Source organism: Denticeps clupeoides, chromosome 3 (genome assembly GCF_900700375.1).
Source record: "Denticeps clupeoides chromosome 3, fDenClu1.1, whole genome shotgun sequence".
NCBI lineage: Eukaryota > Metazoa > Chordata > Actinopteri > Clupeiformes > Denticipitidae > Denticeps > Denticeps clupeoides.
The window spans coordinates 33338356-33356088 of record NC_041709.1 but is presented as its reverse complement, the minus strand read 5'-3'; the positions used below and the strand labels follow the sequence as shown (position 1 = coordinate 33356088).

The 17733-nt window shown below is 45.9% G+C and overlaps 1 protein-coding gene across 1 annotated transcript; it reads right to left on the bottom strand.

Moving 5' to 3' along the window:
• Positions 1-3562: 3562 nt before the first annotated feature.
• Positions 3563-17435, bottom strand: LOC114785594 (complement C3-like). Its single transcript, XM_028971978.1, has 39 exons — positions 17312-17435; positions 15654-15849; positions 15407-15575; positions 15250-15320; positions 14716-14804; positions 14478-14560; positions 14233-14320; positions 13606-13711; positions 13285-13521; positions 12584-12736; positions 12272-12472; positions 11841-12032; positions 11594-11749; positions 11373-11502; positions 11098-11169; positions 10820-11014; positions 10635-10749; positions 9873-9961; positions 9428-9780; positions 8968-9028; positions 8791-8877; positions 8484-8687; positions 8322-8397; positions 7919-8078; positions 7744-7839; positions 7452-7605; positions 7139-7302; positions 6889-7047; positions 6636-6695; positions 6459-6549; positions 6238-6286; positions 6065-6155; positions 5889-5978; positions 4795-4900; positions 4624-4713; positions 4424-4525; positions 4259-4342; positions 4035-4170; positions 3563-3914 (listed from the first exon to the last, which is right to left on the bottom strand). Exons 1-39 carry the CDS (start codon positions 17380-17382, stop codon positions 3773-3775), a joined length of 4968 nt encoding a protein of 1655 aa, XP_028827811.1. The 5' UTR covers positions 17383-17435; the 3' UTR covers positions 3563-3772.
• Positions 17436-17733: the final 298 nt, after the last annotated feature.

The following is a 17733-nucleotide window of genomic DNA, read 5'->3' as shown; positions in this document are numbered from 1 at the left end:
AGGTTTGTTTAAGTTCTCCCCCTTTTGTTTCCCCTGTTTTTGGCTTTTGAGCCTGATTTGGTTTCTGTTTAATAATATTATTATGGGGCATGGCTGCGCTTCATTCCCCCTACAGCTCGCGGACGTGGCAGAATGTTGTAGTCTCCAAAAAAAACGCAGAGGTAAATGGCAGAGGAGAACCATGCAGAAGAATTCAGCCTGTCTCTGCTGGCAAACCTTCCCGTGGACTGGGATGACACGGATGATGACGAGAGTAATGATAACGCAAGTTGGTGGGCGGTCGTGATCGTCGAGAGGTCTGTGGGGACTCGACTTCACATAGTAAAGTAGAGTTTGGTGTTCCACAAGGTTCTGTCCTAGGTCCTTTCCCTGAGAAGTTACTACTTTCCCTGAGAAGACATAATCTGACTGACTACATCATAACTCTGAATAGACTTTCTATCTCAGGTGTCCTCATGGATGCAGGTCTCTCATTCAATTTGCATGCAGATAATATCACTAGGATAGCATTCTTACACCTTGGAAATATTGCAAAAATAAGAAATATAATTTCAATGCACGATTCAGAAAAGTTGGTCCATGCATTTATTACATCAAGGTTCGATTACTGCAGTGCATTAATGTCTGGATGTTCTAGTAGGTGCATGAGTAAACTCAATCAAGTACAGAATGCTGCAGCCAGAGTTTTAAATAGAACTAGGAAATTTGGGCACATCACCCCAGTCTTACAATCTTTGCACTGGATACCCATCAAATTTAGGATTGACTAAACAATCCTACTTTTGACCTTTAAAGCCCTAAACGGTTTTACCCCTCAGTACCTGAGTGAACTTTTAGTTATTTATGATCCGCCACGCCCCCTTCGATCAATGGGTGCGGGGTCACTACTGGTACTCAAGGTACAGAAAGTCACAGCTGGGAGCAGATCCTTCTCCTATAGAGCACCGCAGTTGCGGAACGGCTTACTGGTCAGTGTTCAGGACTCAGACTCAGTCTCAGTGTTTAAATCTAAACTGAAAACACATCTGTTTTCTCTGGCTTTCTGTTAAAATCCAAGACAGTGTCAATTATTAAGTACCCTTTACCACACGGTCCCCCTGTTAATCACAGACAGTCTTAGACAGTGTAAAATTCACCTTAGTTAGGCTTAGTTATGGTACCTGGCCACTGTAGCACCAATATACCACAATAACCACATATTTCATAATCAGTTGTACAATACCACCGTCTGCTGCTGCATCTGTTTGTTCTCTACGAGACACGGAATCAAGAGCACAGACTACTGGCAGACTCCAGTGAAGAGACCAGCAGATAAATCCTGGTTCCTGACAGCTGCTAAACGATGACTCAGCATGAAACGATCCAGAGGGTCACTACTGCCACCACCGTAACAACTACAGCTTCAGGGATTTTCAAATGGACCAGTAGCATCATAATGGATACAGGTAAATGGACAATCACAAACCCTGTGTCACATGATGGAATGAGACATATGACTGGGAGAAACATGGAAACAAGGTAACGTGACTCCTATAAATTGGCAAGATGGCCACTGCCAGCCTCTCAGTCATTGATTGACATGCATCATCGAGACTCGGCTCCTCTCTACTCGCCACTCAGTAAGACCGTTCCTGCCCTTATCGAATCCTTTCTCCTGAACTCCTTCCTCTCGTCCTGTTCCATCCTCTATTACCTGTAACCTGCAAGCGAACTACAACATCTGTGTGGTTTTGTGTCTTACGCCGGTTCGCAGATTAAGTCGGAGGGAACTTACCTGCCTCCTTGCATTTCACTGCACCGAGGATCCTCATCTCCTACACATGCTCATGTTCTGATGCCGGTGACCGTGACAGAATGACTGAGCCCACTGTGAATCCCTCCGAATTCGTTGCTTTATGTGATCGGGTAGCGTGCCAGGAAAGCCTCATCGAATGTCTGTCGCAGGAGGTTCGCTCCATTAACGATGCTCTCCAGGACATGCTGGGATGGTGGGTGTATACCTACCTGGATGACGTTCTCATATACTCGCCCACCTTGGAATCCCACATCCAACATGTGAGAGCAGTCCTGAAGAGTTTGCTTGCCCACCAACTGTACTGTAAGTTGGAAAAATGCGCCTTCCACCAGCGCTCCACCACGTTCCTGGGTTTTACCATCTCGCCCCAGGGTGTGGCCATGGAGCCCAAGAAGCTGGAAGCAGTGGCTTTGTGGGTAGGGGCCACAATGCCACTGCTTCCAGCTTCTTGGGCTCCATGGCCACACCCTGGGGCGAGATGGTAAAACCCAGGAATGTGAAACAGCTGCAATGGTTTCTTGGGTTTGCGAATTTCTATCGTTGCTTCATCCATGGCAGTACAGTCGCAGCACGCCTTAATGCTCTCACCAAGCCTTCGACACGCCTGTTTCACCTAATCACAGAGGCCATTCATGCTTTCAAGTCCCTTTGCCTTCGTTTCACCACCGTCCCTATCCTTCAACATCCAGATCCTTCACTTCCGTTTGTGGTGGAAGTGGACATGTCAGAGGTGGGTGCTGGCGCTGTCCTCTCTCAATGCAGTCCGGACCGGGAATTGTACCTGTGTTGCTTCTTCTCACGGAAGATCACTCCTACGCTGGCTGCTGGCAGTCAGGTGGGCACTCGAGGAGTGGCGACACATGCTGCAAAGCTGTGACACCCCCTTTCTGGTCTGGACCGATCACCAAAACCTCATCACTATCAAAGCAGCCAAAGAACTCAATCCCCATCAGGCGAGGTGGGCCCTTTTCTTCGAACAATTTAACTTCCAGCTATCCTACCGTCCTGGTTCCAGAAATCAAAAGGTCGACGCACTGTCCCGACAGCACGCTCCAGATTCCCAATCGTCCAACCCTGAGCCCATTCTTCAACCTCACCGCATCCTAGGTCCTCTCTGGTGGTCCCTGGAGACTAAGGTCTGGACTGCCCAGACGTCTGACCCTGGACCGGCTAACACCCCACCAGGGTGCCTGTACGTCCCCAACACCTGCCAGTCCGAGGTGCTGCACTGGGGCCATTCCTCTGTACTCTCAGGCCATCCAGGACGTCAACAGACCCTCTCCTTCATTCGCCGGGTGTTCTGGTGGCCTTCATTACGACGGGATGTACAGGCCTATGTTGAAGCCTGCGACGTCTGTGCCCGAGCCAAGACTCCCAACACTCCGGCTGTTGGTTCCCTGCGTCATCTTCCCATTCTTCGTCGTCCCTGGACCCACCTCGCCTTGGACTTCATCCCCGGTCTCCCAGAAGCCAATGGAATGACCACCATCCTGACCATAGTGGATCGCTTCTCCAAGGCGGTCCACTTGGTCGCCCTGCCCGGCCTACCGTCCTCTGCCACAACTGCTGACCTCGTGCTTTTCCTTGAGTTTTTCCTTGAGTTTTTCCTTGTTTGCAGAAGGGTCAAGTGTGTTGGGGTGTCAACTGTAGGGTCTGTCAAAGCCCATTGAGACATACTGTATGTGATTATGGGCTATATAAGAAATAAATGTTGTTGTTATTGTATTTTAAGGGATGTGTGGCAACCCCAGTCAAAGATCCCAAACCTTTATTCACAGGTATATTTTATTTATTTTATTTTCAAACCAGAAATATCGAATGAAAGAAAACAGACGTTCTTTGTATTTGTTTGTTTTATGAAAAGTCCACCACAACTTTCCCAGGTACATAAAAAAACACACACACACATGTTTATGATGATGATGTTTGAACTTTTTCTTGGACTTGTAAAAGGCTGCCGTCGAGCAGGAGCCGTATTTATGTGCTGCATCCGAAGTTGTTGATGTTATGAGCGAGCTCCTCAATGGATGAGTACTGGTCCCGGAATGCTGGGGTCTGGCCCTCAGCCTGGGTGGGCCAGTACTCGATCCAGGTTTGATGTCCCATCAGGTACTGGAGGCTGTTTTAAACAAAACAGACCGAAATAAATAAATAAATAAATAAATGTGTGAAAAGGAACTTTCTTAAAATATAAAGAAATATAATATATTTCTTAAAAATAAACTACATGATCTCGTACCTGTTTCCTACGCGGATCACGTCCTGCGACTGGCCCATGACCAGGAAAGATTTCCCTACCTGCAGACCAAGGGCGTTCCTGCAGTATGGGTGGCCAACAAACATCCTCGTTTGTCCCTCAACACCAAAGTCGGTGCCTATAAGACCAAGGGGAACCATGTTCCATATATACGCACATATACACCAAAAAAAATTGGAATATGAGCAAGACGCGTACAGACGTACCTTCTTTGATCACAGTGTTCACCTTCATGTGGTAAACGTCCGTGTGTGACGTCAGGTCTGCTTTCTCCACGGTGACTTTGTAAACTGGAAAGTGGTTATTGAAACGTTACTAGCCGATATGGCGCATGACATACGGAGATCTTCGGATTCAGAAAGGCTCCATACCGTAATCCATGCCGGCTTCACAAGCCTTGTCTTCTCTCTCGACCTTCATCTTTTCCTTGTCGTTTTCGTTGAGGTTCTGCTTCTTCTGCACGCTGCAGCTCTCTGTAGGACGTAAGGTCGACAATGTTCCATGTAAGTGGTTTTCCTGATCTTGTGAAAGCACAGACGCGTAAAAAACAGCGTGGAAGATCTGTTCGCACCTTCGGCACATTTGCAGAAGTCGTCGGTACAGATCCTGTTGAGGTTGCCATCCCTCTTCTCCGTGTGGTAGAACTTGACACAGCGGTTCTCTGAAAGACGTCAGTAAGCGTGAGCGCGGTGAGGGTGGCGGGCCGCTCGTGTCAGTGTGCTGCGGCACTCGGAGCGCTCACCCATGGCCAGGTACTCGTACACGGTGACTCCGGCCGGCTGAAGCAGACCCACCTCCATGACCTGGTGTATCCTGAAGGCGACCCTGTCGGGTCTCGTGCGGGAGACCTGGGGGAAGGATGTCATGTCTGAGGCTGTAAGAATGTATAAACATTTTCGCTTCTCACAGAATCAGAATTATGAGTGAGGTGTTGTCTGCAGAGTCTATATGCGGTTGGGGTTGAGCTATAAGTTTATATGAATGTGTGACTAATAAAATAGTCTAAGATTAAAAAGAGATTACGATTCGTTTTATTGACACTGAAACACAGAACCGCAATCTACAGTCGATCTCCATATAGACATTCCTGCACGGTAAACTTAAAGATACTTAGGCAGGCCTGAGTTACATTTACAGCATTTATCAGGCGCCCTTATCCAGGGTGACTTACAATCAGTAGTTACAGGGACAGTCCCCCCCTGGAGACACTCAGAAACTAGAACACTAGAAAGTTTTCTGACCCCTCAGCACTACCAGAGGGAGGTCAAATGGCCCCTTGATTTGAAACTAAGATCTCAATCACCGACAGTTGGCTCCCATTCATTTGTAAATCGTTGGCCCATTGGAATGTGGCACTTCCCATCACCCCATTACCTGAAGAACCCATTACCCGTCTGGTAAAATGCTGTAAATGTAAAATGTAAATTACCCGTGAGGCCTGGCACAGAATAGCTCAAATCGAGTGTCAGAATGGTAGTAAGTGGGGTTTGAACCCAGGTCATCTGGTTCATAGGCGAGTGTGCTAACCCACTAGGCTACTACAACCCTTTTCCCCAGCTGGATGAAAGGCGACTTGAGGCTTCCTTTCACCGAAGACCAACGTGCAGCATATCACTCGTTTACTTCTAGAGATTTTGATTTGTTTTTGTTCAGCCAATTTACTTTATGCAATTGTTTTTATCATTTTTTATCTTTATATTTTCGCTGCAATGATTCGTTTTAGAAAACATAATAAGCCCAATCATCCTCAAATCAACATCACATCATCAAATGGGGCGGTAGAAGCCTTGTGGGTTAGACCCTCGCCTCTGAACCAGAATGTAAATTATTATGTACCGTATTCAAGTAGATGATGAGGGAGCCTCTGTCTGAAAGCAACTTGTCCATTTCAAATTTCTGGATGTATCTGTCCTTTCCAGAGGTCAACTGGGAAGGGGAAAGAGAAGAATGAAATGGCCTTTAATGCTCCATTCAATTCCAACATTGCCAATCCATATAGTTTAGTCTCGCACATCAGTCAAGTCTTTGTTATCCACAGTGAATCCAGTCAGCAGGCCGATGTCGAGGATGGACATGGTGGCGTCCTGTGTTGTGGACAGGAACCTGCAGAGACAGTCAGCACCTCATGTGGCTTTGCAGCTTTAAGTCAAGCCATTTAACATCATCTGGGCTTTTGCTAAATTACCTGGTGTCAATAGTGAGGAGATATGTGGCCAGGGCACCCTGCATAGTGACTGGCGAGGGAGAAAAATCACATTAGCAGACAGATTATGCATTATCAAACACATACATAATGCATTAACACATGTAAAGAGTCATCCAATGCAATACTTTAATCCATACAATTACAATTAATCTACAATTACAATTTGCGTGATGTTGTTAAAGGCCGAGATAAAAAAATACCTTTATTCTGTTTTTCCAGGGTGACTTTAAGATCAAAATTTTTGCATTCCATATCCTTGTCGCTGGGTACGGCATAATACAGGGTCATAACCTGAGAGTCAGAAGGGTTTCTGGTGGTAAGTGGTGCTGTACTTTAATGCGTGAGATTTCTGTGTCTCTCTAGACGGCTTTACATACTGAAAGGGCTCCTTCCCCTGTTCCGCTGGCTGTGATGGTCAGGTTCTGATTCAATGAGATCTATTAAAATAACAGCAATATATTACACTCACATCATGGGTGCATTGGCACATAATAAGTCTGCATAATATAAGCCAGTTTGCACTTTTCTGTGAATTATCTCACATTTTTGCACTACATCAGGTGAACCCACACACACGAGGAAGTGATATAACACACCTACACAAACGCTATGAAAAATAAAAACGGTCACCTTGTCTGAACGAGTGAGGAAAGCATTGGCCCTGTTGAAAGTCCATTTGACCGATTTAGTACGGCCGGACACCATGACGTCCACCTCCAGATTGGTGTCCTGTACCTGTTTGACGTACGTCCTATACTCTGCTACCGCCTGGAACACCATGATGGTGGTCTGTAGGCGGAAAAGAGGAAACCCAGTTATGCCAGAGTGGTAGCGTTTGTGGTGCGGATGGTTTTGCCCATGGCTGAACACAGCATGGTACCTGCGTGCTGCCATAGCCTCCTGAATGCTTCTGCTGTCTGTTCAGCCAGTGCACGACGGCCCCGGCCTTGTCAAACTCCTTCGCCCTCACAAGGGCCAGCAGGGCGTAGGCCGTGGCCTCCAGAGTGAAGAGGTGATTACCAGCAACCGGCCAGTGGGTTCCTTCTACATGGCATCACCCAACACAACCAACCATCACAAGTCAACAGTGGATTGGACTACAAGCTACTACAAGCCCGACCTGAGCCTGGGCCAAGATTTGCGGCTCTTGTAAGCATGATGGTGAACAGAATGAGAATTTGACAGAGACCTACCCCCAGCTTTTGAATATTGGAAGAGTATTTCCTTGTTGAGTTTTCCAGCATTGGCAAGGGCATAGGAGACCATGGCCACTGCATAGGGATTGGTCAGGCTCTTGAGTCTGCCTTCCAGGTACTGTGTTGCCTTTGTCATGCTCCCGGGAAGGCTCTGGACATCAAAGGGAATCTTATTTCTACCTATATAAGGCCTTACCTATGAAGTATATGGTCTCTCTCTCTCTCTCTCTCTGTGATATACATACTATATATACACGCAGACACAAACACACGAAAATATCACACTTACAGCAACAGTCTCGGCACAGATCTTCTGTCCCTCTTGCATGGCGATCAGCACAAAGGCTGTCATGGACGCATCAGAATCTTTGCCTTTCACGTCACCCTGGAAGGCGGATATAGTTTACTCTAATGCATTGTTTGATGCCACATCTCAATAAATAGCTGGTGATTTATATGCATACCACCATCTCCCCATGATAGACCGTGAACGTCTCTTTGAAGGTGCCATCAGGCTGCTGCGCATTCAGGACCAGCCACTTGAGGGTGCTGCAGATGACATCGTCCTGGATGCTTATGATGTCACTGGCCATGGCAAATACTTTTGCAACATACGCGGTCAGCCTGCAGGGGTTCAAGGATGGCAGGAATGAGGTCACAGAGAGAGGAGGGATGAAGATATTCGAAAAATGAAAAAGTGCCACATGTATAATGCATTTGGTTATGTGAATTTGGGAAATCTGGTAAGATTGGTCTGAATTGTTTGGTGTGACAGGAAGTTTGGAGTTCAGTGTTTCACCTGTAAAATGACCAGACACTTTCACAACCTCAACATTTGACAAAATGCAGATTATTTCCATTATTTACCACGAGCTACTTGGTTTATCTGCCCAGACAGAAAAAGACCCATCTGGCTTACGGAACGCCTGCTGTTGTTCATAACCTGCATGCAACACACATAAAAAAATGCTTTTAGCCACATCGAAAAGCAGCAAGGAAAAGCTTTGTGGTGTTAAAATTGACACTGACCCATTTTGATGAATTTTTTCGCAGTTTCTCGCTTTTCTAGACCCACTTGATCCCACTGGTTGGTGTTGTCCAAGTAGTGGGTGGCGATGGTGGGCAGCGTCATGTAGATCATGTTCTGCTCACCACACCCCCTGGGCTGGACGATGAGAGAAGCCATGGAATCCCCACTGATGGCCTTTTCAATGGTCTGGCTGATCTGCTCAGCTGAAAAGTGAAGAAGGCTGTTGAGGCATCATCTCCATTCCAAAGTTTCCTCATCAGTGCTGCTGATGTCATGAGAGGAGTGGGGTCATTTCTTCACAGTTACCTGTAATACTGATTTGTGTGGTGGCAGGTGTGCCGGGCACCTGTCTTTTGGGAATTGTACTTATGACCTCTTCAACCTGCTGACCATCTGTTCGCCAAGTGGAGAAACACAGAATGAGAGACGGATGTGAGAAATTCTAATTCTCCTGATGGTCTGACGGCAGTTGTCAACACTCACTGTGTTCACTTGGTTTTAGAGCCACGTTCTTCACCTCGATTTTGGTCAATACGCCCTCCGCCTGGCAGAAAGAAATCGTGAGCGTAATTCGACTCAAATCACAACCGTCATTACCAACAACATCAACATTCCCTCAGCCTCTGTCATGATCATTAAACCCCTGTTTTGTGACGTTGTGCGTATGAGTCCTTCGTGACAGACTCTACATGCAATGCTAGATGGGAAAAACCCTTCCCTTCTGGGAAGTGAATGTTAGCAATGATTCCTTCATGACGGTTGAGGTAAAGATTTCCAAACTGTTGATTTGTTGAGGTGCTGGTTGAATCACTTGAATCAATTCAGGTCCATGGAATTACTTTATTGAAGAATGGATGACCCATGACCTTGAGATTTTTCGCATCCAGAATGAAATATGATATAATAAGCTGGCCTAATACCTGCATGCAACTCCAAAACTCACCACAACATTCAAATCCTTCTTGACCCCGTCTGTGAGGTGCGAGTCGAAGACGGCCGCCTTCACCTCAATCGAGTGCTTTCCTAACTCCATGGGGATGATGATGAAGGGCACCGCGCGGGATGTCATGGGGTCCATATTCACGGTGACCCGGTGTTTGCTCCTCTTGGTGGCAGCGCTGCAGATGTCTTCGGTCTCCATCAGCTCAACGCGCACCGTTATTTCTTGGTTTTCGTAGTTGTAAAGGACGGCCTTGATTTCCACCTGCTCGTTGCGGACGACAGAGTACGGGAGCTTGAGGTCGACAAAGAAGTTTTTCACGACAACCATTTCAAGCGGATCTGCCACACAGAGACCTGCAGAGAAAGTGAATGTCACATAGAGATCAGAGATGCACTTGTGCTGGTGCACTGGTGCGCAGTGGGCATAACACAGCAGAGATGCGCACCATGGGTTTTGGAGAGACTGATGGCGGTGATCTGCCAGCTGGTGATGGAGTCTTTCAGGAAGCTTTTCTTTATAAAGGAGGTGCTTGTACTAAGAATCAGAATGAAAACATATATATTAAACACTGAATAAAGTATATGAATCCAAGGAAGCAGTAGTCCCCCCCAAACTGAGACCAGCACAGTTTATGATTTATGGTCAGAAATGGGTCTAAACAGCCCCGCTAAGTGATTGTCACCACAGTGTGGGGACGTACCCTGATCAAAGGGGACCTCAGTGGGACCGTAATGATTAGAGATTTGGGCAGTGGTTGCCTAGCGGACAAGTAAGCGGCCCCGTAATTAGAAGGTTGCCGGTTCGACTCCAAATGGCATAATTTTGGAAAATATACAAATTTTGGGACGGCCAGTGAAAACCGCCTTGTTACTTACAGTACCACGGAAATGTTGAAGGCTCATTCCCATCATTAGTATGGGTTGTTGATGAGTTGCTCTGATTTGCTTTCAACTCGATTCACCTCAAAATTCATGAAGTGGTTAATTGGATTTGGGGTCCCAGTGGGTTTTGGGTTAGGGTCAGGCTCAAACATTTGGACCAGGTCAGTTCCAAGTCTAGGTTGGGTTTGACCTTTACTTTTAGGCCTGTACAGAACTCAAAGGTAATACCGGTTTGTGTGGGAACCCAGCCGACCTCTAAACCTGATGACCTTAGAGATGGAGGTTTGAATCCCAATTAATACCAGAGTATCAATGACCACACTCACCAGGATTTGCCAGCAGGACACTGAAGAAGCTCTTCCTCCCAGAGCCAGCTCTCAGGGAACTGGGAGCGGGACACAATCTCATCAGAACTGATGTAGGCATCGTCATCATCATCACCTGCACGGAACACAAAGCTGAGCAGATGCCAGAGCAGCGTGTGTAACGTTTCCAGTTTGAGAGGCCTTACTGCGTGCGTGCATAAGGATCAGCTCCTTGGCTTCAACCTTCTTGTTCGCCATTTCCTTACAGCAGTGCAGGAAGGCTTTAACACACTTGTCCTCCTCAGTGATGTACTCAGAGCGACGCTCACAAGTGAGACCCATGATGTTATCTGTCATGCCATCGGTACAACATTCTTTTTCCAGGCCCTGGTACTTTTCAGCTGTCAGAATGTGTAGGGAACATTTTATATTAAAGTCAAAATGATGAATGCTGATAATGGAATGGAATTGTCGGAATGCTCACCGAGGGTGTTTCGGAAGTCCATGATTGTGATGGATCGTCTTCTTCTTTTGGCAGGTGATGGACAAGTGGCCGCTGCAGGAAGAAAATATACATATATCACTGCATATAATACCAAATCATGACTTTAACACTAATTTAAGAAATAAAGACACATCAACACATTCTTGGTCAAGCCAGCACAACATCCCTGGGGCACTATTTTCAAACCACTGCTAAGCGTATCTTGAAATGGACAATTACTAGTTATATATACACAAATGTTCATGTGGACTCACAAGTTCTAAAGTCAGTGCCCCCTGCTGACTGGGATTGGAAAACCAGCCCAGCATCAAAGAAAACCCCCATGCTATTTTTGCCACTCCCAGCTGTGCAGCCAGTGTCGTGTTTCTCAATGACATCCCAGATCTGTGGAACACAGGACACCGAAATGGCATCAGAACAGGACAATTTGTTGGGGAAAGATGACCTTCACTGCCTGGCATCAGTAGAAGAGTACCTTGGATTGGGTGAGCCTGTGCTTGTTGTTGAGGACGTAGACGCCTTTGTCCACTGCTACCAGTCCCACCCTTGCTCCAGGATCACCAGTAATTGATAGACTGAATGGTTTTCGAGGTTCATACACAGGCTTGGGATTGACAACCTCAACTTTGAGCTGGATGGGAAGAAGAGCAGACACTCAAGGTTATACTGATCGAAAAATACATTTGTATGGGGAATGGTGGAACGGTGGAACCACGCCTTACCGTTCCCAAACACGTGTCCTTCACGTCGACCCAGACAGAGTCAGACACCACTTCAGTGGAGCCAGTGTGGTAATAGGCAATGATGCGGAAGGAGGGGACCATGTCTTTGGTCACGGGTAACGACAGCGTCACCAGAGACTGGCCCTGCCTCTTGAACCTCTCGCCACGAACCAGCTGCCCTTTGTTCAGGATCTGGGTCAGACAAAAAGAGATTAGCAAAATGTCTAGCAAAATTAACAGAAAAAAATAACTAACACTAAATGATTTAAAACTAGACACAATTTTGTATTTCATTTTTGTCGCTGTTGCCAAATTGGTCAATTATGCAAAACTTTCTTTTTTTTTTTTCAAGTTTGTCCCCCCATAGGTTATTTAGACCTATTGCGAGGTGAAAGGTCATCATGTCACCCGCCAGACCCTGGGTGTCCTACCAAGTAGGTCAAATCGTGGTTCTGGGTGTCTGCTTTGTTGCCCATATTCAGGTTGAATTTCAGCTGGTCATCAATGGCCAGTTCAGCCGCATCTACACCAATGTGCAGGTAGCTTTTTGAGCCGGTGGCCTGGTAGGCTTCCGCGGTCATCTGCTGCCGGGCCTGTCTCTCATCAGTGAGCAATGGGTCCTTGGTTTTCACCTGCATTTTAAACAATGCACACGTGTCTGTTCTTGTTATACAAAAAAATAAAATATTGTATGAACGTAAAAGTTTTACCTTGTTTCCACGACAAAAACTAGCAAAACTTACACTGATTGGGAGATTGGATGCCCCGTCTTTGCTGTTGATGGTAACCTTGGCTAAGCCATTCTCTTTAGTGGTGCCCATTACAGTCTTTCCATCGCTGCTGACTTCCACGCTGATCTTATTGGCCGGTGTGCCATCGGGGTTTGACACGAAAACCTTTCAAAAAGTTAAACGATTATTAGCAGACTGCCATAAGAAATTTGGACTTTGGAAATGTTTGATCCATTTCATGGTTCCAGTGGCACTTTGAACTGTAAACCATTGCATTGCAAAACAGCCTTAATTAACATCAAATATACACTGATTCTAAGATTACAAAACCAATGTCTGAGTTGGTCTATCAGGGGCAGTGGTGCCTAGCGGTTAAGGAAGCGGCCCGTAATCAGAAGGTTACTGGTTCGAATCCTGATTCGCCAAGGTGCCTCTGAGGTGCCACTGAGCAAAGCACCGTCCCCACACACTGCTCCCCGGGTGCCTGTCATGGCTGCCCACTGCTCACCAAGGGTGATGGTTAAAAAGCAGAGGACACATTTTGTTGTGTCACCGTGTGCTGTGCTGCAGTGTTTCGCAATCTTGATTTTGGCTAAAATATCATTACCTAGACCCCACAGACAACCTGAGTAGAATTTTAAAATGCATGTTTTAGAAGAAGATTTGCAAAGAAGATACTATGTGAAATGATGAAAGTGGGATGAACACTTTACCGTGACATCAAACGGCATTCCTGGTTTGAAGTACTTCGGCGTTCTCTTGAAATGAACCGTGTACGGCGAAGTGACAATCATAATGCCGCCTTTCTTGGCCTCCACCATTTCACTGCCAGTCTCAGTCAACACGCTGACAGACACATAGAAGCTGGAGTGGACCAGATCGTACACATTTTTGAAGGTCTCTTGGATGTGCTCCTTCTTCAGGACCCCTTTGGCCTTCCCGTCCTTGACCTGTGAGACGCTACCATTAGCTACATCAGCACGCAGGAGAAGAAGAATTTTTTGTTGGTGTGTGTGTCCGTGTGTTAGTTGTACCACAACTCTCTGTAGTGCTGCTGGCAAAAGCTTCTTTGTATTGTCTGTGGTCTGCACACCAAATGTTACAAATGCGACGCCTGACACGTCCTTTCCGTACAAATATCTTGGGAAGACAAAAAGGAACACTGTAAAATGTGAACAGCGGCTAAACGTAATAAAATTAGGTAATCCGTCATGCCTAATATTTCAGCATTGCCGTAATGTGGATAAGCCAAACAAACCTGCTGTCAGTTGCATTATAGTAATGGATATGACACAATTTACTCAGAAATTAGACAGATTATTTAAAACAGAAAAGCAATATTTTTTAACTACATTAATGCCAAATAACACATTAAACTAACAACAGCTACGGTTGCCTTTTTTCAGTCCAAGCATACTCTGTAAAAAGTGGCTAAACGTAAAAAAAAGTTAAGTAATCCGTAGCATTGAAGTAATATACCATGAAGTGAATATACCATTCAAACCTGCTGTAAACTGTTTATTTACATTACGTCATTGCTAAAATATTTGGTGTGACAGATTACTTAAATTTTTTTAAAGTTTATCCAGTATTTAATTTTTTCAGCAAAGTTGATTATGTGGTAATGGAACATTTTGACAGGTTTACGTTACGTATTTTACCTGGCGTTGATGTCGATGGTCAGTTCTTTATCGTCAACGTAGAAGAAGGCCTTTTCAGTGGATAAGGAGACCTCAAAGCTCGGTAGCACTAAAAACGAATAAATAACGAATATCAAACGAACTATGGATATCTAATGTTGGTAAAGAAATTTACAAACTAAATAAATTAAACTATTAAATTATACAAAAATTAATTCTAAGAATAATAAAGCTTTTGTTGGAGAAAATAAATATTGGTCACTCACCGTACTCTTTGACCTCAAACTCAGTAGTGAAGTTCTTCTGTGGCGTACTCTGAAACCTCGTCACCAATTTCCACGTCCCAAAGCTTTACAGAAAAGGGGTCAAATGTCACGCATCATGGCACTAATCCAAGTAAAAATGCATGCTTGTATCATGCTTATTTTCATGAGAATTAATTTCAAAGTTTACTGTTTAATCTGTCTATTTCTCTACTGTTTAAAATGTCCAAAAACAGCCCACCTGACGATTTCCGGAAGCTTGTGCTCCCCAGACTTCATCCCGCCATTCGGATAAATCACCTCTTTGCTGATAATGATGTTATCAGGGGTCTTGAGGTGGAGTTTGGTACAATCAGCAGTGTGTATTCAGCCTCATCAACCTTTATACAGTCTAAACATTACCAGTCAACGGTTTGGACGCCGCTACCTACTTACCAGTCCTGCATTTTTACATTATAGAACAAAACTAAAGACACGGGAACTACGAAATTACCCGTGTGAGGTTACGTAAGAAGCCTCACATCAGCTTCTCTCCACATCAGGGAGCTTTTGCTGTGATATCATGCCCGTGTCTTCAGTTTATGCTGAACACTTTCTCATCATTCACTCATGTTAATGATGAGATAGTGAACAAGGCAGCGACAGAAAAAGAGATTCATCAAACATACTTCACTGTCTCCTGACACGACAAGAGAATAAATATGTTTCTTGCACTGGGATCTTCGGTAGGTGCGTCCAAACTTTTGATTGGTAGTGTACGTATTGTCAAACTTACCATAATCTCCACAGAAATGCCACTCTGGACAGGTTCTAGCACAGGACTCAGTGAAAACACCCTGTACATGACTGGAGATGACGGAAGAAGCTGTTTTAGTACCGGGCGTGGCACCCGGTCATTTAAAAATGGCGCACCGGACGCGGGATGGCCTGACCTGTGCTGGACGGGGTGTATATGGTCTTGTCTGTCTGCACGAAGATGAATCCGGATTGGAAGGAGACGAGGACCACTTTCTCCAGCAGATGCCCGGGGAACTGGGCTAGCAGGTACACGTACTGGTTCTCGGTGGGATTTTCGTCGAAGTAATCTCTGCCCTCCGGAATCTGCATCAGAAGGGGACCACGAGGCGTTCAGACAGGACGCCGCGGAGCCGGAACCCTGGCAGGGTGTGACCCACTCACCGTGATGGAGGCCAGGGACATGAAGCTGTTCCCGCTTTTGAGGGTGACGGATTCGGAGACCAGCTCGCGGCTCTTTCTCGGGTAGTCCTTCACAGAGATTTTGATATTCATCTCGCCGCCAGTGTAGTCCTGAGCTTCCACAAACACTTTCTCTGGGGTGCCCACACGCAGGAGGTTCGGGGCGGACATGACGAAGCTGACGGGGACACGTTCAAAGAGTTCATTGTGTTCAAACTGGGACTTTAATTGCTTCATCCAATTTTTTACATTTAACACGTCAATAAAAAGACAAGCAGGGTTTACTGTGTTTACTGTGTCTTCACACATATCAAGTCAACGCTTGAGGGTGGGCGTGTCTACGAGTGTTCACGACAACGTAGCTGCTTAACCAGTAATGCACCTATACCTATAATATACCTACACAACATCGTATACAACATCGCCTGGTCCCTCCATCTCTGAAGGTACGAGGAAGACGCTCATCTAGACTCTTCTCTGTCTTGGCCCCTCGGTGGTGGTCAGAACAGCTCAGTCCCTGAGCACTTTAAAACGGCAGCTCAAGACCTTCCTCTTTAGAGAATATTTATATGAACTTATAACGTTCTTATTGTCTGAATTATGTATAGAAACTACAACCGAGTGAATAAAAAGACTGTATTCATAGTTGGGGGTCCTAGTGAGCCAGGCTACTACCACCTATAGGGTGGTAGTAGCCTAGTGGGTAACACACTCGCCTATGAACCAGAAGACCCGGGTTCAAACCCCACTTACTACCATTGTGTCCCTGAGCAAGACACTTAACCCTGAGTTGCTCCAGGGAGACTGTCCCTGTAACTACTGATTGTAAGTCGCTCTGGATAAGGGCGTCTGATAAATGCTGTAAATGAAATGAAATGATATAGAATTGATCACTTCATCGGCGCCTGCCAAATGCCTTAAATAAAAAAAGGAAATATAAATTACTGACTGATAAATTGCACGGAAAAATCTGATTGGCCGGGAATGGAATTTTGTTTCTGTTGACGCCCTCAGCAAGAATTCCTTTGATTGATTACGTTTTTCATCAGTTGACGGCCCTGGTTTTACGTTTTGCCTTGTGCAATGATCAGGATGTGTATTTCTTACGGATTCGATTACATCAGGCAGAAACATCACGATGCTGAGTTCTACCAACAGTGGACCAACATGCACGATATTCCGTTTGTAATGAGCGTGTTAGGAGGTATTTTATACATATAGAAAATACCTACCTATACCTATATATAAAATGTTAATACCTATAAATAAAATAAAATACCTCCTAACACGCTCATTGGTCCACAAAGTATATATACTGAAATTTACTGATATATACACACAAAGTATATATACTGAAATACACAAAGTACATATACTGATTGGTCCACAAAGTATATATACTGAAATGTACTGATAAATATACACAAAGTATATATACTGAAATACACAAAGTACATATACTGATTGGTCCACAAAGTATATATACTGTTGACCTCTGATGTCTAGCCGTTGTGCAACACCGTCCCCGCACGTCTTGCCTCACACCACAGCGCTCCTGCAGGATGGACACCGGCACGCTTTACTCTGTCCAGCTGCTCTACATGCATTAGTGAGCGTGGACGCCGCAGACGAGCACTTACAGGGGATCACAGTCGGCCAGCGCCGGGAGGGAGAGAGCCACGGCGGCCAGCCACGCCAGGTCCACGAGCATCCTGCCTGCCTGTCTGTCCTGGGTGCGTCCTCGGGAGAGAAACAGTGCCCGTGCGGCCCCAGGAGCGGAGCTTTTATCCCCGGCCAGCCCCTCCCCTCGGGGTCTGATTTCCCATCAGAGCGATTGGGCAACCGGCAGCTGTGGGGGGGGGGGGGTTAGTACAAAGCCAAAAAGTTGGGAATTTCCAGCACAGGAGGAAAAGGTCATGGCTCTAAGTCAGAGCCCCGCTCGGACCTGGAAAGTCCAGCCATGCACACACCAGATGCGTCCTCGTCCATCCTGCCCGGCGATAAGAGACAGAAATGCGCGCTTGACAACCTGTTTACCTCTGCAACTTATCCGCTGAATTTA

Excerpts from the sequence above, each read along its gene's own strand:
- LOC114785594 (XM_028971978.1), bottom strand. The coding sequence starts at position 17,382 with ATGCTCGTGGACCTGGCGTGGCTGGCCGCCGTGGCTCTCTCCCTCCCG. Across the intron at positions 9,962-10,634 it reads TGTCCTGCTGGCAAATCCTG|TACAAGCACCTCCTTTATAA; the intron begins GTGAGTGTGGTC and ends TCTGATTCTTAG. Across the intron at positions 4,343-4,423 it reads TGAAGCCGGCATGGATTACG|TTTACAAAGTCACCGTGGAG; the intron begins GTATGGAGCCTT and ends ACCACTTTCCAG.